Source organism: Solenopsis invicta, chromosome 5 (assembly GCF_016802725.1).
Source record: "Solenopsis invicta isolate M01_SB chromosome 5, UNIL_Sinv_3.0, whole genome shotgun sequence".
In the NCBI taxonomy this organism is placed as follows: Eukaryota; Metazoa; Arthropoda; class Insecta; order Hymenoptera; family Formicidae; genus Solenopsis; species Solenopsis invicta.
The window spans coordinates 16,062,756-16,087,561 of record NC_052668.1 but is presented as its reverse complement, the minus strand read 5'-3'; the positions used below and the strand labels follow the sequence as shown (position 1 = coordinate 16,087,561).

The following is a 24,806-nucleotide window of genomic DNA, read 5'->3' as shown; positions in this document are numbered from 1 at the left end:
GTTCCGCTTAATCCCAAGCAGAACAGTAAGTGAAAATGACATCAAATCTTAATTGATCGAAAAGTGACTTTTAATGATCATTTTGATATTATTTTGATGTAGTGGTGACTCCCTGTTCTGCTTGGAATATGTGAGATAGTCTCTTATTCACAGCATTCCCATTATTGCCATCATTACCACTATTGCCATCATTCCCATTATTGCCATCATTTTCATCATTGCCATCATAACATTCATTCCATTATTTCCATCCCATTTCCATCATTTCCACAATTACCATCGATTAATATCGAGAAGAATTTGATTAAAATCCGTTACTTTACTGATTAACACTTTAATACCTTATATCGTATATTATTATATAATTCTTTATTAATTTTTTTTTCTAAAGTTTTGATTAATCTTTACGTGATATTTCGTAAAAACTGTTGAAAGGTTGTATTAAAATCAGATCAATAATCTTCACGTTTGTAAGTTAGAGAATAAAAATAATACTCAAGTATCTATATATTTCATTGATTTTTATTACATTATTATTATTATTATTATTATTATTATTATTATTTATTGTGCCATATTAATCGCGCGTATTGTCATTTGTAAATCATGCGTATGCATGTATATGCCATTGTAACATAATAAAAAAAGAGTGGGCGCTTTCTAGTCTCTCTACGTCCCTGCGCAGAAATCGTCCAAAATCCTCTTTCTGAATTTTACGGCCTAAACGTAGCAGGGAAAACGTGATGGGTCGAGAGGGGAGTGAAGAGGAGGGTATGCATAGAGATAACATCGCCGCTTGCTCCATGTCTATCACCGCGATGCTTTCTCTCTCTAACTGAAAGCCTAAACAATTAAAGGACAATCACGTTAAAAGAGAAAGAGAGAAAGAGTGAGAGAGAGAGAGAGTTGCGTCAAGATTTAAAAAAATTAAAAAAGCTAATTTTTTCAAAAGCATAATTTGAAGACATTTAAATAATAAAGAATTATGTAAAAATAAAAGGATGGTATATTTATTCGTGGAAAGACATTTATTTCTTCTTCATCATATGATGCGATGTTAATTACAATTATTTTTTAAGTACTGCGTAAAATGAATGTTTCTTTATTAAAGAACCAAATTCTCTCTGTTACTATTAAACATCTTTTTTAAGTAAAAATATGATTGTGCAAAATATGGGCATAAACGTATTGATATGTATTAATATCAATGTTAATGTAAATAATTCAGACTATAATAAATAAAAAATTACGCGAAAGTAGACGTAATTAATCATTTGTGCACATTCTCGATCCCTGTTCTGGATGCAACATACGCGATAAGCATCAGATTTTATTTGCAGCAAAATGAATGTTAGCACGGACAACAACCTACATCCATTTCTCGAGAGATGGATGTGGGTTGTTGTCCGTGCTAACATCCACACTGTTTTTAACGGCGAGTTGTAAAATAGATGTGACACGTAGTTCCTATTCTGACCAGAATGGATGTGCGTCACTAGTGTACGGGAGTTTCGAAGCGTTATAGGAAAAAGGCCGCCGTGGCTGCTCTCAGGTTCCTCTCTGCCTAGAGGTTCTCTACTTCAGAGTGGCCATAGTATATGTTCTGTGGCTATACATCTGTTTCACTTTTTCATCTTGCATGTGAATTATCAAGAGATATGTTAACAACAATACGGTTACATTGCGTTTGGTCTTGGACATTGTTTTCATGTTGTCAGTGTTGAATTTCTATTGTTGATCATTAGATTGACGTTTTAGATCCGTAATCAACGTGTTCGCCCGGTACTGATTATTTTCTAACCGTCGATTGCACCACAATGGGCCTGCCGGGATAATCGTTCTTTGAGATTTGATTTCTAATACTGTTTTTCATCATGGTCGTATCGTCCCTGTAATCCCGGGGGCGGAAACCAATAACCAAGAAAAGCACATGTTCACAACGCGATAAGATGGCACCTACTATACAAACGAACAGTAACCAAGCTGAGAGGGACAAACGTGCAGTCAGACCAGTGGAAAAACGGTAAATAAGCGAATCAACAGATAGTTTATAAATAAATACAATTGTAGCATTGCTACATTGACTCGCGCTTTTTCAGATCTGAGCTCATATGCAGAGTGAAGTATTGCAACACATTGCCGGATATCCCATTCGATCCGAAATTCATAACGTATCCCTTTGAACCCACCAGGTGAGCAATAAAACTTCGCCAGACATTCCGTCGCTCTTTAATTTAAAGGCCTTTTCTTTAACAATTTATCATACTTGTTACACAGGTTTATTCAGTATAATCCAACCTCGTTAGAACGCAATTATAAATATGAAGTCTTGACAGAACACGATTTAGGTGTAGAAATTGATTTAATTAATAAAGACACGTATGCGGGAGATCTAAATGGTCAGTTAGATCCAGCTGACGAAAAGTTGCTCGAGGAAGATGTTCTTACTCCACAGGATTCAAAACGTTCTCGACATCACGCCAGGAGCGTGTCCTGGTTGAGACGTACAGAATATATTTCCACAGAGAGTACCAGATTTCAGCCGCAAACGGCGGACAAGGTTGAAGCTAAAGTTGGTTATAGTATCAAGAAGAACTTTAAGGTACAATTTATTTATTATGTGATATTAGTATTTGTGCATTGCATGATATTAGTATTTTTTAACACAAAATTAAATTATTTACAATTAGGAGGAAACGTTGTATATGGACCGCGAGAGTCAAATAAAAGCTATAGAAAAGACCTTTGAAGACAATAAGAAGCCAATTGAAAGACACTACAGTAAACCAAACGTAGTACCTGTAGAAATATTGCCTGTATATCCAGACTTTAAGGTAGTACTGCGGTGACTATCATAAATATCAATATACATATATAATTGTACTCTTATCCTTTTCTAATTTTTAGTTATGGAAATATCCGTGTGCGCAAGTCATATTTGATTCTGATCCTGCGCCAACTGGTCGATCTGTACCAGCACAGATCGAAGAAATGTCACAAGCTATGATACGGTAAGTTTTCATAGTAATTTTACTCAATGCAAAAGAAACGAAACGTACAGTTAGTATAACAAATATTTGTACAGAAAATATTTTTAAAAATTTATTTTCAAAAAGTAAAACATTAAATAGCGATTTAATGATTAGTCCAAATATTTATATAATCTATGTGTTATTAATAAAATGCGAATTAATGTTTATTTCTGAAAATAAGACTTTGAAAAACATCTGTATTTTTATATATACTGTAAGTATTAAAAAGGAAAAAAAGGAACTATTTTTTGCAATCAAATTAATATTGTATGAAATGATGCTTTTTTTAGAGGTGTGATGGACGAGAGCGGTGAACAGTTTGTTGCTTACTTTTTGCCGTTGGAAGAAACGTTGGAAAAGCGCCGACGGGACTTTACAGCTGGTATCGACTACGCTGACGAGGAGGAATACGAATATAAAATGGCGAGAGAGTACAATTGGAACGTCAAGAGCAAAGCTTCCAAAGGATACGAAGAGAATTATTTCCTTGTGATGAGACAAGACGGGGTATATATACGAACGCAATAGTATATTACGTGTTGTAATTAATTCGTCACGTTAATCGTCTTTTGTGTACCGCAGGTTTACTACAATGAACTAGAAACGCGCGTGCGACTGAGCAAACGGCGCCAGAAGGTAGGACAGCAACCAAACAACACGCGCTTAATAGTGCGTCACCGACCCCTGAACGCTAATGAATTTAGAATGCAGAGATATCGAGAAAAACAATTGGAGCCGCCGGGAGAGGAGGATGAGGACGAAGAGGAGGAAGAAGAGGAAGAACAGGAAACTCAACAAGAGGATAAGGCAGACGGGAAAGATATGCCGGTTAAAGGTTCGCTTTTTATATTTGTTGATAGAATCGACTATTATTGTATTCTGAATATTTTTCCAAAAATTATCTGACAATTTGTTCGCAGGTTCTGAAGTGGAAAACGGAGAAGAGTCGCGTGCCTCTTCGAGGGCATCCTCGCGAGCGTCCAGCAGAAAATCGCGATCCCACTCACGATCTCGTTCCAAATCCGGTTCGAGATCAAGATCGAGATCGAAATCAAGATCGAGATCGAAATCAAGATCGAGATCAAGATCGCGTTCACGATCGCATTCACGTTCACGTTCTCGTTCACGTTCACGTTCACGTTCACGTTCACGTTCACGTTCCCCGTCGAAATCTAGATCACCGTCTCGATCGCGCTCGCGTTCTCAGTCGCGTTCGCCGTCTAAATCGCGCAGTAAATCACGATCTCGATCCGGCAGTCCTCAGTCGAGGAACACATCGAGATCTAGATCCAAGTCAAAATCGCGCTCGAGGACACCTGCGAAGTCACCGTCAAGATCTCGGTCGAGCTCGCGATCTAAGTCCAGGTCGCGGTCAAGATCGAGATCTGGAACTGGTAGCGGCAGCGGTTCCGAAAGCGCGAGCGGCGAAAGCGGCTCCGAGAGTGAGTGAATCGAGAAGCGTGATTAAGAATAATGAATTTATTTCTAATGTCACCATTTCCATCTCGATCGTTATTTGAAAATATTCCGGATATTAGTTCTGTACATCTGGAGATATTAAAATAATTGTATACTGAGTGAATAGAAGGTAATTCTTTTTGATGATAATTATATGACGAGTAATCATTAGAGGATGTACGAATGTTAAGCGGCATGAAAAAAATAAATAAATTTGTATGAGCAATATATATTTATTTTTTTAAATTCGGATAGAGAATGGTCTACCACTATGTTACCAGAAACGGATCTATAATATTTCCATGACACATGACACCACTATGAAATACATGTTGTGATAACAAAATTTAAATGTTAGAAAGATAATTTCTAAAATTAAAAATTTTTATTTTAATAAATTTTATACAATTGATAAATATTTTGGATGTCAAATAATAATATTTAATATTTAATTTTTTAATATTTTATTTGATTATAAATTTATGTCACCATCGCGGCGTTTGATAAAAAATTGTTTAGTCGATAATACAGATATCCGAGGGGAATTCACAACCCAAAATTTTGTACACCAATGCCGATTTTTGGCATTGCTGTAAAACACTGCCGACATTTTTGTATACTGCCGACAATGCTTATTGTTAGTCAATGCCTACAATGCCGTCAATCCTATATTAAAATTAAGGCAATGCCATGCAATTATGAACACTACCGCGTGCCCATTATCATACGCCAATGCCTGCACAAGAATTCTAAAGCTTTCCCGAAGTATTCAAAAATTTTTGTGCTCAACCCCATGATCGAAAAACCGACTCTGAAGTGAGCTCACCACTCCCCAACCACTGACGACAATGCCGTCAATATTATAGGTCACTGCTTACTTTTTTCGGCAGTCCACTGCCGAAATTTTGTACACCAATGCCGGCTGTGAATTTCCCCTCGCAGATATCTGTTATACTCACGCCAAAAATTGTCTTATTGTTAAATCAGTAATCTAACTTTAAAAAATTACAAATTTCTAATTTTACATAATGCTTTATAAAATTAACTTTTAATTTAACTTAGTTAATTTAAACTTAACGTAATTTTTAACTAGTTTTTGTACAATAATTTTATAAGTCATTAACTTTAACTTAATTTAATTAAAAAATATATTAATTTACCCAACCCTGTAAATTTTAAAAAATTTCAAAAATACGTTACTTTTTTTATCTTTAGCTTTTGTGATAGATCTCGTATGCATATACATTTAAATGAAATTATATATATAAAATTTAAAAATACATAAACCCTTGGTAACAAAATCAAATAATATAAAAATAATTTTTATATGTATAATAATTATTTATATTTAATAGTAATTATTTTTATATTATTCCAAAATCTTTATAAACAATTTTCATTAAATATTTACTACTTTTTGAAAATAAATTCATCAGAATTTATGAATATTTATGACAAATATTATGTGCTCTTTAGATAGTTTTAATTTTATAATTATATTACAGATATTTTTTTGTCTTTTCTAAATATGTTTTATGAATATACACATTCCTCGATAAAGTCCGATGTCAAATTTTCGATTAATAAATTGACATCGACCTATTTAACATAACACGTATATCTTACCAAAAATGAAAACTAACAAAAAATGTCACTTTTCACACGTAAATACATAAAAAAAATATTTAAATAGAATTTGATCAAAACTGATGGCAACTATAATTTTATTATCATGACAATCTATTAATCAATATCTGATACTAATTTTACGTTGGATAGGAAAGGCGTGGGAGTATATCATATCACATTCTAGGTAAGTTACAGTATCACATATGAAGAGTAAAGAAAAAAGATAGAGACAAGTGAAACATTTCGGTAAATAAGATTACGCGAGTGATAAGATTACACGAGCTTTTAACTCAACGTGCAGATACGATGGGCACCATCTCATATTGAGGCTCCAACCGTGCCGAATCGATTTCCACTATGCCAGGTGAGCAAAAAATATATTACAAATAATATAAAAAAGGATATCGAGCCCTTACATAATTATAATTTTAATTCTCTTTCATTAATTTCTCTTTTCTCTATCGATATTTGCTTTATTATAGATATTATCGAATATCGTCTTTTCTATTTTAATTTTTTTATTACTAAAAATAAATCTAAAAGCATCGAACTTTAAGACTCGAATCACAGTTTTATTACAGTCGAGATAATTTAAAATTAATTAAAGAAAATAGAATTTAGTTCCTATTTTAAAAACTTAAATTGTTAAAATTTAATTAATTATTGAAACATATTAATAAATCAGTTTAATCTAGAAATCTGATATAACTAAGAAAATTTTAAATAATTCTTAAAACTTTACATTTACATATTTTATTTTAGATTGTATGGTTTTGTGACATATTACGTCAACACATATGTGCTTACGTGTCATGTTTGCATTGTATTATATGCTTTGCTATTACTGTAACAGTTGCATAAACAAAATTGTAATAATAACTAAAAATGAATTATATTTTATTAAAAATTTAGAGAAATTTACCTTTAAGCATTAAATATGTATAATTGCTTTATTTTTATAAAGTACGTGAGTTATATGGACTGTAAAGATATATGTGACATATGAAATCACCGATTATTAGAATTGTCTGGAAAAATGTTATCATATCAAATATCGATTACAAGAAATGTGTGTCGGTGCGTATTAATATTATATAACACGTGTTATATATAGATGTTATTACAGATGTCCGTGAGATTGTGCAAAGATTTATCACTTAGCGGATATAAAACTTTCGTTATTTTAGATATGGTATTATCAAAATCAACGTGTCTATAGATTAAATGATTATCAAAATGAATTAACAATTTTTTCAGAGAAATGTCATATCTAATATTTAAAAAAATATAATAATACTATAAATTAATTTTTTATCATACACTTTTACGGTGTTAACAAATTTTATCAAATATTTTCGTAGCAATTCAAACAAAATCAAATAAAAAATTCATTTTTTATTTAAACCGAAAGAAGGATTAACATGAAAAATTCGCAAATTTTTTTACGTTTTATATGAATTTAAAAGTCTTATTAAATATTGAGTAACATAAGTTTTTCATCTGATAACAAAATTTATTCTTTTTATTTTAATAAAAAAATTGAAGTTTAGTAGATCAGCTCGAATCCACTAATTTGTTAATTTACTCAACATAACAATCTTGCTAACAGTTTATCATTGGTACAGCCTACAGATGGGTAAGCCGCCACAGCGCTCAATCGCTGCCAGAAAATGCGGTCAGCGGTGGTCGCGACTCTGACGGAAGTGCAATTTACGTCGGCAGAGCTTTCCACGATGGAGACATGATTCCGGCAAAAGTGATTCCCGACAAGGGTGTCGCCTACGTTTGCCACGGTGGCGAGGAACATCCCAAAGACAGTTACGAGGTAAGAAAAGAGTACAAAACCAAAAAAATTTCTTCTACGTTACGAGAAACGTAACGCTATGAGCATTGTGCGAAGCTTTGCATTGCTCTACCAGATATTGAAACTGATAAAATTTCATAAGTCGATCATAAAGTATAATATACTTTGTCGTATTTTTAACACAAAAATTGCGATTGTAATTAAACCGATTTTAATTAACTTATAATTTCTTCATAAAAGCGATCATCATCGATTTGCATAAAAATTCACCGAAAATTGTATAAATAATTCAGACTTGTCTAAAGAACTAACAACGATTTCTTTTAATTCTATAACAGCAATTGAAAGCTGTTACATCATTTTCGCAACTTACATAACGTCTCGTAAATAGATTCATAATCAAAATACAAAACTTATTAAGATTAATCATAATTTATTAGATAATCTTGAGATATCAGTTTTTCTCGGAAGTTGAATTGATGAAAAGAGATATGAAATATTCGGTATAAGCTAATCAATAATTTACACGAAATTATTATTATTATTATTATTATTATGATACTTCATTATCTGATAATCCTCTTTGATCAAATAATAACGAAGAACAGAATTAATTGTCGATGATAGTTATAAGCAATTAATTGTTATACCGTATTAACAATGTTACGATATTGCCAGGTCCTATGCCAAGGGGAATTCGCATGGGAGTTCTGCAGCAACGGTGAAGTACCAGCGGATGCGATAATCGCCGGACAAACCGCGGATGGAGAACCTCTATATGTTGGCCGTGTCCTCCATAGTGGATCTCAAACAATTGGCAAGGTCGGTCTTTTCGGCAGCTACTAATCTCAGGGCTATGCAGTAATGATAAGCATTCGGAATGACGTGTTTCGATATTCAAAGCACGCGTCTCTGCCAAAGTGTTCTCCAATTTGCGCTCTACATTTAGCAAGCGAGATTTACTTTTATCGTTACGCGACCCTATTAGACCAGAAAGTTATAATCCAGCTGTTCTAAGGAATATGAATGTAAAAAAAAAAAAAAAAAAAAAATATTTCTTCAGGTTCAACCGAGTCACGGATGCCTGTACATTCCGTTCGATGGCGAAGAGCTATCGTTCAAGGATTACGAAGTACTCGTCATGCACTAACTCGATTGTGGATGTCCGAGGATTGAAGATGTAATACGCATTTTATACACGACCGAATAAGTTAATTGAGGCAAGCAAAACAACCTCCAAACAAGTTGCTGAAGCATAAAGAACCGAATGGAAAGTTATTGCGAACAAATATTATTCCGTTTTCTAAATGTTTATAAAAATTTATTGAAATAAAACAACGACAAAGCAATCATTTTTTAAATTATTTTTGGTAAGTAATAAATAATTTGTATTGGGCATAAACGATTGCTAAAAAAAACCATTCGTATCGCTTATTTATCTTCATAATATTTCCATAATTTATTGTGTTAAATAATGGTATTGTTACATAAATTAAATATACGCAAGTAAGTCATTTTTCTCTTCAATCACTTATCACTCTTTAGTCTTTAAACATATTATAACTATAGTTACACTATTATTATATCATAATAATAGTAAAACACATGATAATAAAATTATCAATAAAAAATATCATTATTTTCTTTTTCCATATTTCCTTCGTCGAATAATTAATAAATGTCCTTCTGGGTTTTAACTACGTTCTGCATTATTGAAAGAGTAAAATATATAATAATGCACAATATGCTGACGAGCAGAATAGTTAAATTGTTATCAATAAGCGGCGTAATAAAAGTCATCTGCAAGGTAAACGAGCGAAAATAAATAATACAGTCTTGACCTAAAAGTGATTATATCGCTCCGACGAGAACGCGGAGAAATCGTTTCTGTCCACTAAATTCGATAGCTGTGAAAAAAAATCGAAAGTTGTTCTATAAGTTCGCTACACGCGGAATTGAAATCGTTAACTGGCTTCATGGCTACTAAATGGAAATCCATGATCCCCGAGTAGCAGTTCAGCGAAGCGAGAATGCAACAAAATAAAATACCTTTGTCGGCCGTAATTACTGCTGCTAGTTTATGTGATGTATTAGTAGGCTTTTGTCGATCGGCAATGCCAATCATAGATGAAAAGTATTATAGTCCTTGTAGATGCAATCACTCGTAAACTCGTTATTAGGTAACGAATTCTGGTGATTATACTTATGGAGTCATTCGTTTAGCAACCAAATTTTTTTATATGTGAATAATTAGTTGAAGTTAAAAATTAATTCGTTTACAATTAACTTGAAGTTAGAAGTTAATAACTATCTTGTGCATTGCAGGTAGTAGTTATTAACTTCTAACTTCAAGTTAATTGTAAACGAATTAATTTTGGAATTAATGGAAAATGCATATCTACAATGCATATCTACATTGTACATTTGCATTATTTTATATTTTCTTGATTTTAAATAAACATAAATAATTTTATAACAAAATAAAAACTGTGTTTTTAAAGAAAACCTATTTTTAAAATCTATTTTGTGAGATTTCTTTTCGACTCATTGTGCCGCGTCGTTGTCATTACATTTTCATAACATTCTAAGTAATAAATATTTCATAGATTTAAGCCTGAAATCGAAACGACACAATGACGAATATAATTGTAAAGTTTTCAATTTAAAATATTGACTATTAACAAAAATGTTGTATAAAATGTAAATATATGAGGTGCTGTAATACGATCTTCTTTTCTAGTGAAATAACCAGTTAATTTCATCGCGAAAGAATCGTACACCTCTCGCGCGGCCGCAAGCACGGCCGCCATGATGACCGACGAGGATGGCTCTTGAGTAATGACCACCACAGACGCACCCTCGTCGGATATCAAGACAGAGAGCGGGAGAGAGGAGGAAAGAGTGAGAGAGAGAGAGAGAGAGAGAGAGAGAGAAGGAGAGGTGCCGGTGACAGCTCTGCATCGAATATTTTATAAGCATCGCTGTGGAATTGCGAGCATTACTCACTTGACGGCATCATACGTCAGACTTAAGAGCCAGGGCCGCCTCTAGATGTCTTTCATCGCTCGGATGCGACCTTGCGAATTCTCGTCCGTTCGATTTCGTGGTATCTCACGGAACTTTGAGGATTCGCGATACGCACGCGAGAACTTCGAGTCGAGGGTTCGATCGATCGAAGAACGGATAAGGCGTGCTAATCGCGAGAGAACAAAATAAGTGAAACGCGAGAGCGAATTCGACGCGACGACATAACGATGATCGGGACGCGCGAAAATTCGCGGGCGCACGAGGTAACGAAAAATACTCGCGCGATGGTGCAATCGCGGCTCGGCCTGCCACGCGAGTTGTCGAGCCGCGCGAATAGCTTTGAATTCACCGTCGCAGATAATGGGCACTTGGACGGCCCTGTCTAAAATAGGCTCCGACTGTTGAGCGCTGGGACCGTGCGTTACTACTAGTGATTACTTTATCAACGAATTGTCACATTTAACAGCGCCTCGTCGAGTTACGCGCTGCAGCGATTCGACGACGCTGCCTGTTTACGCTCAGTTGCTATCCGTTCGACATCGCCGCCATAGCACTGGCATCGTTTCCGCTTCGAAACGAATCACACTTTCGCATTTCTCTCGCGGTCATTGAAGTCACGCGCGGCAGGTCGAAAATGATCTTCACGCGACTGTTCAGGGCTACTCGCGCGCTACTCCCGACAGAAGAGGAAACGCTTTCTGATAACGCCGGACTAACAATAGCTACCGTCATCTAACACGTCAGGGAAGAATATTCGCAACGGGAGAGGAACGTGTCAAGGACGTGTCCGAAGACGGCATGATTGATCACTCCGGATGGATCGCTTGGTGAAAGAGAGCTTACGCAATAGAGATCGCACGAGGTAATTGTACGATTTCGTATGAGTAGCTCCCTACGAGAGAGAGAGATTCGTTGACATCCGGGCGCGAGGACCGTTCGCACCGTGGGAGATCGTCAAACGGTGAACTTTGGGAATCTCGACGCGGATCGCTTCATCGTAGACGCGAGACAGCGGCGCTTCCTACAGTCCTCGACGTGATAAACGCGCGATTGGATCATCGGAAATCCAGGCCGTTCAGGTGGAACAATGTATCATCGAATCGTGAGGTACATGAAGCCGAAAAAAATCGTGATTCGCCGACGCAAGAACAAATACTCCCTGGGCAGGAAGATGAACACGATAATCATGACGCGTCGTTCATTCATCAACATGTCAATGTTCAGACTGGACTAGATTTTTTTATGCTACGCGGGGAGATTTGGCGCACGAGAGGTGGCTCGTTATGCTCCATCGCGAAAAGTACTCGCGTGTCAAGGTGATCACCATGTTTTTCGTGTGTCGCGAAAGGGATATTAGCGGCCGAACAAGCGGAGCGATCGCCGAGGAAGAATAGAGGACGAGCGTATCAGGGAGCGTGGCGCGGAAAGAACCCCCCCCCCTCCCCCCAGGAGGCCTCGCGCGGGCACCATCGTCGTCGTTGTCGTCGTCGTCGTCGTCGTCGTCGTCGTCGTCGTTGGGTGCTGACCTTGACCCGAAAACTCCTGCGGAGCGGAATCGGAAGCGCGACTCGCGAAGCGCTCTGGTAATCGCGCTCTCGTGGAGCATTAGCCGCGTGTGTCGTGCACCGCGGAGGAACCGATTAAGCGCGAACGTCGGCGACGTTGCCCCGACGAGGGGCCACCGCGTGTGCTTAGTGCCTGGGTGGATGTACACGAAGGCGGATCAACTCGCTGCGCACTGCAGGAGGCCGATCGCAGGAAAGAGCGGTGAACGAGCGGTGACAGCGCGGTCTGGGGAAAGAGGTGGTACGCGCGGGGTACATTGGTGCTGGCGGTGACCGGCGAAGGAAGGAGACAGATAACGCCACCGCGTCTCGTAATGCATGATGGTGCATTAGCCGGGAGCCGCGGGACCATTGTGCGATTTCTCTCGGGCGCGCGCCGAACAACCTGAATCGAGAAATCCAGGCGCCTTCGAGGCTTTCGCGAGTCCGCCTTCCTCTGACTGCCAGGCTGCTTGATGATCTTGAACCGATCCGGACAATTGAAAGAGATTCCGCGATTCCGCTCGTCCCCTAAGAGAAATCAGTTGCCGAGCCTGCTTCTTCTTTGACGTGAAACATGTCTGAGATCACGACGCCCACCGGCCTCACACCGGAGAAGAAACAATCGATCCCCATATCTGTCAAGTCCGACAGCGCTGTCACTTGGAAGTCCATGAGCATCCGACAGAAATGGTCCTTCCTGACCAACAACATCACCGTCGAGCCAATGATCGCGTGCTACGTGATCCCCAGCGTGCTCTCCCAACTGGCCGTGCAGAATCTCATCCTCGAGAAGGCGTGTCGGGTGAACCTGGCTTACTCAGACGAGGTATGCTCAGCTTTGTCCGCCAGGAACACCACCGGCTACGAGGCCGAGGAGACCGCGGTTCAGCAGATGGTGGCGCGGATGCAGACCTGGAAAACGCCGCTGCAGAGCGCCCTGCCGACGCTCCTGATTCTGTTCATGGGCGCCTGGAGTGATCGCACTGGTCTGAGGAAGCCCTGCATGCTACTGCCGATCATCGGCGAGTTCTTCAGTAGTATCACCCTCATCGCCTGCACGTATTGGTTCAACGAGTTGCCCATGGAAGTGGTCGTGCTGGAAGCGGTGTGGCCCGCGTTGACCGGCGGCTGGACCGCCATGTTCATGGGTATCTTTAGCTACATAGCGGATATCACAACCGTGGAATCGAGAACTCTTAGGATCGGCGCGGCCAATGTCTTTCTATCCTTGGGCGTACCGATCGGTATGGCCCTCTCGGGGATACTGTACACGAAGCTGGGTTTCTATGGTGTTTTCAGCATCGCGATGGTGTGTTACGTAATGAGCTTTGTGTACGGCCTAGTGGTTATCAAGGAACCGCCGAGGGAGCGCTTACGGAAAAAGTCCCTTCCGAGCGAGGACAAGCGAACTTCGTTGTGCGCCTTTGTTATAGACTTCTTCTCGTTGAAGCATGTCAAGGAGACGTTTCGCGTGGCGTTTAAGGAAGGGACGAACAATCGCAAGAAAAGGGTCATCGTACTCATGGTCATTGTTATGGTTGTCATCGGACCCCTTTATGGTGAGTAAATGGCCCGAATGACTTGAGATCCTTTGAGTAAACATTTTCTCATCCCAAGTGCTAAGCAGCATTCGACAGGCGTAGTGTAACGAGTCTCATCCTCGACAATAACGTTAATAGCGATTATGTTGTACTTCTTGCGAAATTTTCTTTTTCTTTTAGATCCATTCAACGTAAGATGCAGAACGCAGGTCGCAGGTCACAAATACGGATGTGGCAGCCAATCCGAAGCGTTAATGATACTATTTTGTGCTTTTATTTGGCTGCCACGTTCGTGTTTGCGACCTGCGACCTGCATAGAATGGCCCTTAGATCTGTTTAACTCACGTCAAAATTCAGAACACATTTCAATTTAAATTTTATATTCATGAGAAATATTTTAAAAGAATCGAGATATCAATATATGTCATAGAAAACATGCAGATTCATATGCACATAGATGTTACAGAAAATCACAAGAAATACACAATGTGATAATTAATATCTTGAGAATTCAGAATAGCTTCCCTGAATTTCAAATTACAGGCAGTCTAAACTGGATCTTACTGGAAAAATGTTTATTACATAATTTGAGATGATGTCATCATTGCAAAAATATGTGCTGAGATGGATTATTTGCATAGCGTTTATTAATAATTAATGTTTTCCAATTTTTGAATTGTAATGCAATTTAAAACCATATTTAAATTTAAATCGGTTTTACAAGAATAAATTTTGCTTTACAAATGAATGATAAATTGATAAAATAATACGATCTAATAACACTTCCATCATTATTATAAAACTTTATATTAATTAAAATTGTGTATGTCTAGGTACAATGCATATTCACATGAATTTATAACATCAATCTTTTACTGAGCCGGAAATTATGGTGATTAATACTTCTGCTCGCATTATGTAAACGAGAAGTAACTCGCAGATGCGTAAGAAATATCACTTAAATATGCAAATAATTTAACTCGCGTGCAATTAGATGGATAAAGAAAAAAATTGGTAAAACCACCGGAAAACAGTTGAAAATTAAGTACATCCATCATTTCTCACGTGCGTCCGTGGCACGATAAAAACTTACTGTAATTCTCGTTAATCCTGCTACCCGCGTTGCTGTAACCGTGCGCATTCCCATTGGTAATTACTTACGTCCGACGGTGTGAATATATATCGTATGCCAGGGGAAAGTAAGAGAAGACTATGGGCAAAACTAGGCACACACATTATACGAGCGCGAACGTGTAGCGTTACTTCGACGCTTCATGGGAGATACCCCGAGTAACTCGCGTCTTTTAAAGCGTCAATAAAATATCGAATTGTCAACATACCTCCACGACACACACTCGGAATGTCCCGTGTAATCTTTAACGAGGCTTTGGAACATAAATCTAATGAAAAGAACGGTTTTAATGAAGTATCTGAAAATTTAGCTAAATATAAATCTGAAAATAACTTTGTTGAATTAAACTGACAAGAAAAAATCGAAATATTAGCAAGCAAATGTTATTAGTGACGTTTTCTTTAATATTTATTGATTATGAAAAGGTTTGATTATGATGGCGAAATATACGTTTCTGTGAAATATATCTTATGTTTCTTATTAATTGGTTTATTTGGTAGGAATAAAATTTTATTTCATCATCTTTGAATAAAGACTTATTCCAGTGAAATAAATTTATATCTTATAAAAAAATTTTTAGGGTTTGATTATGATGACGAAATATACTTCTGTAAAATATATCTTATTTTTCTCATTAATTGGTTTATTTTGTACGAATGAAATTTACTTTATTTTATTTTATTTGAATAAAAATTTATTTCAGCGAAGTAAATTGATATCTTACAAATAAATTTTTAAGTACTTTTTTCTCAGTGGATTGATGTTACATGGGACGCTCAGCAACGGTGAAAGAACGTTGCAAAAAGTTTAAACATTCTAGCAACAAATTTTTGAGCGTTTGACATAATTATTTTGATGATCCAACAAAATTATTTTCACATCCGTATCTAAAATAATTTTTAGATGTTTGGATGCTGTTTCCGGATGCATTACAGCTGAAAGATCGATAAACAAAGCAACAAACGTTCGTGACATCCGTCATCTTCAATAGAAGCAGACATTTTTATAAAGGCCTCCGCGCGTGCAGTTTCCGGGCCGCATTCTATTTTTGCGGCTTTCTCTAATAAACGCGCGGAGAGGTCGTAAATAAAAATTCACGACATCGATGGGCGAACGGTAGCGCTTAACATCAGCATCCAGTGCTGGACGGTATCGGCAACAATAAAGCCTCCAGTTTCTGCCAGTAGCCCGTGCAAGCACGCGACCACACGAATCATTCAATTTTTCAATTAGCGTGCATTTGTTACAGCTCGCTATCGCGACTTTAATGCGATCGTGCGCGCTCGTACAGCGACGACGCACAATTCCAGCACATTTCGCGGATGCCCTTGTCACAATTTAATTATATAGGTAGGCCCCCGCCGTTACAATGTCTGGGTACGCATTAGCACGTATTACCCCAGCTGCTAAGTGACGCGGGCAGTCGTCACGCTTATAACAATTTCGTGTAATGGGCGTCTTCCTGATTTCGAATGCCGTAACGCGGATATACCTGTAAGACGTTTTCTCGAGACGTTACTTTTCTCGACTCTCTCGTTGTCGTCACAGCCGTTCGGTGACGTCTTGTAAGATAATTCATTCTGACGGCTTAATTTTGCAGCTCGAACGAGCAAGATCCGTGTACAGATAAAACTCGGCCGCTACAAATAACAGATATTAAGACAATTGTTACATCGATGCATAAGTGCTCGATAAGCGGGGAATTTGCTCAATTATTCACGTATATCCCAGCATTTCTAAAAATAACTGTTTTCCAGTATCGATGTTCATTATCGAAGATGAGGAGCGGCAGCTACGATTCGACACATCTCGCTTACGCGAATGAAAATGGAGGGGAAATTCCGCAAATTTTTCGCAAGCTTTGACGTTAGTTCCAGTGTACGCAGCAAAATACGATAATTAAGTGTGTTCGCAAAGAGGACGTAAAATTTACATGCGTTACAGTTACATTGATAAATGGCATTAGTCTACGTCGTAAAGTGCTTCGCGATAATTGAATGTCGAAGCTTCGAGTTCTTTTCCAATATTGAGTCGGATGTAAAATACGAACGTAAAATATACCAATGGACAGGCGCGCGAAATTACGCGCTTATTCGTACACAATCTCACGTGTTCGAACGCTCGCGGCTGTATATATTCGCGATGTAACTTCAGATCTCCGCTCGTCAGGGATACGCGGTGAAAGTCCGCGACTGCTGCGTTAGTAATATATTTTCGTTATAATCCCGTGTGCGCGCTCGCGGAGTGTGTCGCATCGGGGGATACGCCGTATCGGGAACGTATGAGGAACGTTCGACGAATTTTAATGCGGGATGAATTACGGAATCCGTAACTTCTCACGTTGCGTGCTAATCGTGTAAACATGCCGCTGCAGTTTCGTGGGAAAACGCGCATTATCCGAGTACACGTGTATATTTCGCAATGATGAACACTCATTTCAGTTTAACGTTAGTTTGGTTTACTCCTTATCTTATTCCAGTTCTTAGAACTAGAAAAGGATGGGTAGTAGATTGAACCGAGATCAAAGTTAATTTGCATTGATGAACACGGACGTTAGATATATCTTTGACAGCTTGACTGCCGAGTGTCTTCTCTTCTTTTTTTTTTTGTAAAAGAGGATCGTTTTACGTAATACTAACATCGGGTTTGACCTTCGTAGTTAACTTGGCATTACTACAGGAAGCAATTGTCGGTCTAATTGCAGCGATGTAATTGTGAAAATCGTTTGTAATTGAACAGAAAAGCGTCGCGCTTGGGTGAATCTACAAAATATCTCGGTAGCTATATATTGGTATGAAACTTAACGATAATGGCCTCGTTAAATATGATATGTTACCGCAAATCAATCGTGGGTATCGATAGTTTATTCGCGTATCGAGACGAAGGCACTAGTCGTCAATCGCGTTAGTAATAATTGTAATTAAGAGCGCAAATAGATATACTTGGACTCCTGAAGCAAATCGAACTCGCAAAAGTCCCCTTTAGATAAATGAGTCAAGCTCGTAACGAGTTAATGGCATAAATGAATTCTGTACATATTCGATAACGAGCGGTACAATAGCGAGCTTGTCAGAAATAGAGATTTTTCTAAGAATCATATGCATTCTGTGAGAAACAATCCATTATGCAAAGATCTATTCTTATACGCATCAATACGAAGAAATTATGTCAGAGAGTCGTTAGTGCGCTGAATGGATAAATACTAAATATAAAACTTAGCGGCTGTCACTAACGGGGAATCATTTAGCGCGGGTCACGAGCGGGGTCAACTTTTTACTATTGCACACGTCGATTGATCCATCATCATGCCTGTTCCTCGATCGAGACAGAGACAGCGATTACGCAACAAGAGAGCGAGCGGTATTATCAAGTATGTTTCTTTCGCAGGCGAAATGGCGGTTCTCTATCTTTACATGCGGTACCGGTACAACTGGAACGAAGTGACGTTCAGCATGTTCTCCACGTTTGGCATGGTAACTAATCTGATCGGTAAGAAAATCATCTCAGAACGTGACGCGGTTGGCAGTGCGCGGGAGGAAAAAATAAAAAAAGAAAAAATGGAAAAAATGCACGCGAGCGCTCGTAAAACCTTCTGCGCGTAACGAACTCTTTCTATCAATGAACAACGATGAGGGCATCGATCTCGCCGACGATTTTGAGATAGAGTGTGCATTACGCGTATAGAAACGCGGACGCGGCTTACCAGTCAGTCTCTCTCGGAGCAGATAATCTCCTCCGATTGCCATTTCGCGTAAATCGAAGGTATCCGTTAGCTCTATTCTCGTAACGATGCTGTACATGCATCGGGTTAATCAAGGCTTTTTGCGTTCATGGGTCGATGAAAGCAAACGGGAGACGTGTCTTATATAAGAATAAATATCGTTGCCAAGCGGAATCACTATCGCTTTTATTCTAGCGAATCGTGGAAGGTAGGAATTGCCTTGAAAATGTAATTGCTACCTTCAATTTGCGGCGGTCGACAGGCGGTACAAATTAGAGAACATTAAGATTTTGTAATAGAAAGGTGTATATATGTATATTGTATATAGCACTAGTGACACGTGTGCAAGATAAAAATTGTTAGCATTCGTAATTGCCTCACGAACATGTTCTTTAGCGTTCGCCGCATATCCGTTGCGGATCTGTTGGTGCGGATATCTCGTATGAATTTTTATTTGGAACAATAGAAACTTTAGATTTCGGCGAAAGCTTTCTATTTATAGATTACGCAAATTTTGCAGGAACAATCTTGCATTTTTCTTTGAAAAACGTATCACCCGGAATCTTACAGCGCTCGTTTATTCAGGGGAGAATTGCTGAATTGCTAAAGTTTCACTTAATAATAATTGCTAAAGTTTCACTTAATAATATATTATTTAATGTAAGCAATTAGTGAGTAAATAGAAGTAAATAATACCGACAAAAATTTTACATCCTGTTTTTGTGCCTGCTAACAGTACTTAAAAAAATTAAGTATAACTTTTGATCAATTTATATAACTGATAATTATCTACTGATGCAACTTTGTACAATATTTTATTTTTATGTTTTCTTAAAAAAAAGTTTATTATATAATTTTTTATCGTACACACATAAGTGCAATTATTATAAAAATTAAATTGATTAAAATCTGTCAAATTTCCTAAATCCTGCCACTACTCAAATTTTATTACAATAAATGATATTAATGTAAGACTTGACACGACTGATAATAATAATAATTGAAGGATTGATTTGATAAAAAATATGTCAATTGCAAAAATAAGTTCATGCTAGTTTTATTTTGATGTTTTTATCTTTCTATTATTATCATTTATTAGTTATCAAATATTTTGTGTTTTTTTTCAATAAATTATTAATAAATTTTAGTTAACGGTTTCTTATATTTTTCATTATTTTAATTCATAAATTCGATGGTTTCAAAGATACGATTTAAGAGACCAAATACAGTTGCCTAAATCGTATCTTTTATAGCATGTTGCAAAAAGATTTATAATAATTTGTAATTGGTGAAAGAGATTAAACATTATTATATCTGAAACGACAAGCTGCAATTTCCATACAAATTTATTACATACAAATCAAACCAAATAGAAATACAAAATAAAAAATAATTATAGACACGCATTCAGCAACTCTTCCCTACTGATCCTCCAGGATCATTACTCGTGCGATCGTTCAGTCCCGCACACGCACGAGAAAGTGAAAGATTTTTCCCGTCTGATACGCAGGTACCGCGATCTCCGTTGGCATCTTCAGTCACATTCTCAAGATAGACGACGCAATCGTGGGTATTATGAGCTGTACGAGTAAAATTTTAGCAAGTTTCGTTTACGCGTTCGCCAAGCACGCCTGGATGGTCTACGTAGGTCAGTCTTTTTAAAACGGCTAACATCAGGGTAACAACTACGTATATAAAATATCACAGTACAGCCCCGGTCCCAGACAAGAGTGTATCTAATAACGGATCAATTATCTATTTCAGCCGCTATCGTGGAGATCGTGAACGGCACGTCTTTCATCGCCATGCGATCGATAGCCTCCAAGCTCGTGCCCACGGACGAGCTCGGTAAGAAGATACAAATAAAAGATGATTTTCCTTATACGCTACCATTGTTTTCTTATGTCTCGGTTTTATGATCTTGCAAGAAAAAAAAAGAAAAATAAAATAGATGCATAAAAGCTTTGTGTATTACACGTAGATCAGAGGACACTTCCTGTGTAAAATTCCACAGGAAAAATACTTTATGCGATAACATCAAGAGGACTAATCTCTTACATATACAGTCACGAAATTAATTATTCGGATATGGGAGTTTATTCTGTCACATACTCATCAAATATTATTATGTTTTTTTAAATTCCATTACAAATGAAAATTTTTGTCAGTAATATATTTCCATCAAAAGTACGTTTTCGATTTATAGCCTGAAATAAATTTCCATATCCTGTGTCCGAATAATTAAATTATTAAATTATGTATATAATTTATTTAATTAATATCCCAATGCAGCAGACAATGTTTTTGTAAATGTTTCTTAATCTATTACAAAGAAAAATTAATCTATTACAAACATTTTCAGACTTAAGTAAAAAACAAACAAAGATAGAAATATAAAGTAGCTTTGCTGCAATTTTGTTTAAATAAATCACTCAATCTAATTTCGTTATCAATAGGTCAGTGAATTTTTTCAATTTGAATACAAGTTTGCTTCTGAAGAAAGTATATCACTGACAAGAGTTTGCACTTCCAATCGAGTTTTTTTTTTTTTTAATTGTAATATTTGATAAATTTGCCGTACAAACATCTCGTACAACACAAAATAGCAAAAACATTGCAAAATACTGCAACAATGTTTCAGTAATATTGTAGCAATATTTTGCAATGTTGTGCTGTATGAGATAAAAAATGACCTCCCATATCCTGTGTCCGGACAATTAATTTCGTGACTTCGGAACTCGCCGGACAAACGCATAAAATAAAAATTAGCGCCTTATATATATAATGAACTTAAATATAAAAATTATACGACTATTATACTAATACTTTAGAGCCATTTAGAAGTGTTTTTTGACTCGGGGACGGTCTTTACCTTACGGAATCGCGTAAATCAGATAATTTGGACACCAAATTACATTTACGTGGTGATGCTGCTAATTTTTCCATCACGAACAAAGCCTAACGAGGCCTTCCTGCCCGGCTAAGCCGCGAGGAAAATTCAACGCAATTTTTATTCTCCGCCCAAATATAAGACGTTACGTAATTTCGTAGGTAAAGTGAATTCGCTGTTTGGCGTATGCGAATCCCTGATGCCGCTTGTTTACGGGCCAATGTACAGCGCCATTTACGCGGCGACCATGGATACATTTCCGGGGACGTTCTTCATCGCCGGTGGATGCATGACAATGCCCGCGGTGTTTGCATTCTTGTGAGTATCCGTGACCAAAGCTCACCAATTACGCGTTACGTTCACCAAGCACCGTAATACACTCGATTCATGATGAAAATTGAAATTAAATTTGCCTAGCCACGAGATTGTGTAACGTATATTTTTTTAATTCTTTCAGTTGGATGTACACGCAGCATCGAAAGGATCGCATGTTGAAGGAGCAGAAGGAACCTGAAGCCATGATGAATCATAAGAGCGAGGACGCGACAGATTATAATTTGAAGGCATCGAACCCTCGGATCGTGGAGAAGAGCCCACAGAAGGCCGAGATGATGAACGGCATAGACAACGCGGCCTTCGAATCCGAGCAGTTGTGATCTCACGATTTACGTGATTCTTTTTTTTTTTTTAATACGAAGACGTACGATACATTAATTAATACCTCATTAAAAAGGAAAAGAATGAAAGGACTGAAGGGATACCTTAAAGAGGCCGTTGCGATAAATGCTGATCACGTTGCTGGTGAAGGCGCTAGCAAATTTGCTTCACGAGGAGGACCTTTTACCGAAGGGGGGCCGTTTTATTAGCAAATGCTGATCAAACGGTATCTCGAAATTTAGGATATAAGAAGATTCCGGTGAATCATCTTTCATCGCATTTCGAGAAGGGGTTGAAATTGAGAGACTTTTCAGTATTTAGTGAAGATGACAATACTAATCTAGTGAAGACGACAATAATAATTTATTAGAGGTAACGAGAATGTGTCTCTCCAAAATGAAGTCTAACTCTCGTTCTGGGGTTTTCAGTACTCCGTGAGAGAGAAGGAATTAGGCAATTCTGAATTACAGCATTTCTCAAATCCTACGCAACTGCTAACTGTTATCACCTTCATACTGCATCAAGGTGTAAATAAAGCACTTTATTGAGACTTCCTCTTTGCCATCCATGATTTCACTTACTGCAGCTTGTAGATCTTGTTTCAAGTATTCTCAAGATGTAGAGATACTCCGAATGAAGGATAACTACCAGATTATTTCTAATTTAACGTTTTTAGTGGAAAATAGTGCCTAACAAGTGTTAAAAGAGTATTTCTTTTTAATAATTTGACGACATGTAATTAATGCAATTCATCTTAGAAAGGGCATTATTCCGAAGTCCTTGTTCTTCATTGAGCACAAAAAAAAACTGATCTGCTACATAAATACGTACGAAGGTCCCTCTGCAATACCTTTCGGAATAAACCGTTCTTCCGACGGTGAATCATTTAGTTATATGTAATATATATTATAAATATGTAACATACGTATAATTTCTTGCAAATTGTAATTTCTTGCAAATCTCTCGCCGTCTTTAATTTAATAACTCGTTCAAAAGCGATCATCGTTTACGTCCAAAAAGAGCATCGTATTTCGACAAAGTAGCATTAAGCACGATACACAAGTTTTTATTTAACAAACTATATATATCCTTTACTTCGAGTACACTAGTACAAACTGTACTTAAACAGATTGCGACGACAGCGTGACAGGAATAAGCGCATCACAGATATTCATATCGCAATATTAGCTACTCAGTTTCCTAATCTCTCTCTCTCTCTCTCTCTCTCTCTCTTTCTCTGCAATAACCAACCTCCAAAAAAGAAAATTGAACCCTCTTTCTTCTTAATACAAATTTTGTATAAACACGTTGATTGCGTGATATTTAACATTGTGATTAAGAGATTTTGTCGAAAAAAGCTTCGTCAAGATATATATCCATTTTTTTTTTTTAAATCTTAAGTAGAATTTAATATAAACCTTAAAATGTTTCTTTTATGTGTATACGACAATATAAATCCAAAATTGATAAAGCAAAATATTTATTATTATGACGTAATACACATTTTTCACAATATAATTCCTATATCTGATATTTTCTTTCTTAGAGCAGCTGTTAAGTTTTTACACAGATTCGTAATTTCGTGTGATAAATTTAAGTGCGATAATTTAATTACATATATAATATAAATGTAAAAATCGGTTGCGTACGTTAATTTCATGGATCTGATTAAATAATAAACTGATTATATTAAATAATAGGAAAGGTAAAAACCGATTGCTCTATGCCTGCGTTCCGACACAATCGACGTTAATGTATTTATAACAATCTTTAACGCTTAAGCCCATTTTAGATGTTCTATGATTCGCGTCAGAATTCAGGATAACATTCTGTTTATAATTTTTATGCACTGTATAATGCAAAGAAACAAAGAACCCGATATTGTTTTACACTCGATATATATCAATAAAGTTGGAAAATATAAGCAGCAAGTTTTCTATGCAATTAATAAAAAGATTACTTTTGATTCTCTTTAAACATAATTATACTTAATGCATATATATATATATATATATATATATATATATATATATATATATATGCCAATCGTACAAATTATAAAGTTCTAACAAAATTAGAAGCGACTATTAATTTATTCATCCCTTTTTAATCTTCTCGACGTAATAGAAAAACACATGAAATCATACGGTTTCGCAATGAAGAGTTGAGAACGTATTTCATTCTTAAAGAATTAAGAATGTAGATCGACTATATATTTTTGTTGCGTTTGTGCAGCTGTAGATTTATACAGCAATTGTTTGTAAAGACTGAAACTGAGTTGTAAATATAGCAACAGTTATATAAATTTATCCCGTCCTTTTTAGATCTTGCTCATAATGTGCACGACAGCAAGAAAACAGCAAATAAA

At 36.9% G+C, this 24,806-nt stretch overlaps 3 protein-coding genes across 3 annotated transcripts; all 3 read left to right on the top strand.

Annotated features, from left to right (window-relative positions):
- Nucleotides 1-1,546: 1,546 nt before the first annotated feature.
- LOC105198570 (RNA polymerase II-associated factor 1 homolog) lies at nucleotides 1,547-4,720 on the top strand. The gene is made up of 8 exons (XM_011165322.3): nucleotides 1,547-2,023; nucleotides 2,100-2,192; nucleotides 2,278-2,602; nucleotides 2,691-2,834; nucleotides 2,908-3,011; nucleotides 3,323-3,539; nucleotides 3,615-3,867; nucleotides 3,953-4,720. Exons 1-8 carry the CDS (start codon nucleotides 1,950-1,952, stop codon nucleotides 4,480-4,482), a joined length of 1,740 nt encoding a protein of 579 aa, XP_011163624.2. The 5' UTR covers nucleotides 1,547-1,949; the 3' UTR covers nucleotides 4,483-4,720.
- A 1,614-nt stretch (nucleotides 4,721-6,334) lies between these two features.
- LOC105198569 lies at nucleotides 6,335-9,450 on the top strand. The gene is made up of 4 exons (XM_011165321.3): nucleotides 6,335-6,483; nucleotides 7,745-7,944; nucleotides 8,602-8,745; nucleotides 8,987-9,450. The coding sequence occupies exons 1-4, from the start codon at nucleotides 6,477-6,479 to the stop codon at nucleotides 9,071-9,073; spliced, it is 438 nt and encodes a 145-aa protein (XP_011163623.1). The 5' UTR covers nucleotides 6,335-6,476; the 3' UTR covers nucleotides 9,074-9,450.
- A 3,621-nt stretch (nucleotides 9,451-13,071) lies between these two features.
- On the top strand, nucleotides 13,072-24,747 carry LOC105198568 (solute carrier family 46 member 3). The gene is made up of 6 exons (XM_011165320.3): nucleotides 13,072-14,056; nucleotides 18,558-18,659; nucleotides 20,402-20,539; nucleotides 20,656-20,739; nucleotides 21,943-22,099; nucleotides 22,239-24,747. Exons 1-6 carry the CDS (start codon nucleotides 13,072-13,074, stop codon nucleotides 22,435-22,437), a joined length of 1,665 nt encoding a protein of 554 aa, XP_011163622.1. The 3' UTR covers nucleotides 22,438-24,747.
- The last annotated feature ends 59 nt before the right edge of the window (nucleotides 24,748-24,806 follow it).

What these genes read in the sequence shown, in the direction of transcription:
- LOC105198569 (XM_011165321.3), top strand. An exon ending in ATCCCAAAGACAGTTACGAG is followed by an intron (nt 7,945 to 8,601) that starts GTAAGAAAAGAG and finishes CGATATTGCCAG; the next exon opens with GTCCTATGCCAAGGGGAATT. An exon ending in GATCTCAAACAATTGGCAAG is followed by an intron (nt 8,746 to 8,986) that starts GTCGGTCTTTTC and finishes ATATTTCTTCAG; the next exon opens with GTTCAACCGAGTCACGGATG.
- LOC105198570 (XM_011165322.3), top strand. Translation starts at nt 1,950, where the DNA reads ATGGCACCTACTATACAAACGAACAGTAACCAAGCTGAGAGGGACAAA. An exon ending in CTGTATATCCAGACTTTAAG is followed by an intron (nt 2,835 to 2,907) that starts GTAGTACTGCGG and finishes TCTAATTTTTAG; the next exon opens with TTATGGAAATATCCGTGTGC. An exon ending in TTGTGATGAGACAAGACGGG is followed by an intron (nt 3,540 to 3,614) that starts GTATATATACGA and finishes TGTGTACCGCAG; the next exon opens with GTTTACTACAATGAACTAGA.
- LOC105198568 (XM_011165320.3), top strand. Translation starts at nt 13,072, where the DNA reads ATGTCTGAGATCACGACGCCCACCGGCCTCACACCGGAGAAGAAACAA. An exon ending in CGTGCCCACGGACGAGCTCG is followed by an intron (nt 20,740 to 21,942) that starts GTAAGAAGATAC and finishes GTAATTTCGTAG; the next exon opens with GTAAAGTGAATTCGCTGTTT. An exon ending in CCCGCGGTGTTTGCATTCTT is followed by an intron (nt 22,100 to 22,238) that starts GTGAGTATCCGT and finishes TAATTCTTTCAG; the next exon opens with TTGGATGTACACGCAGCATC.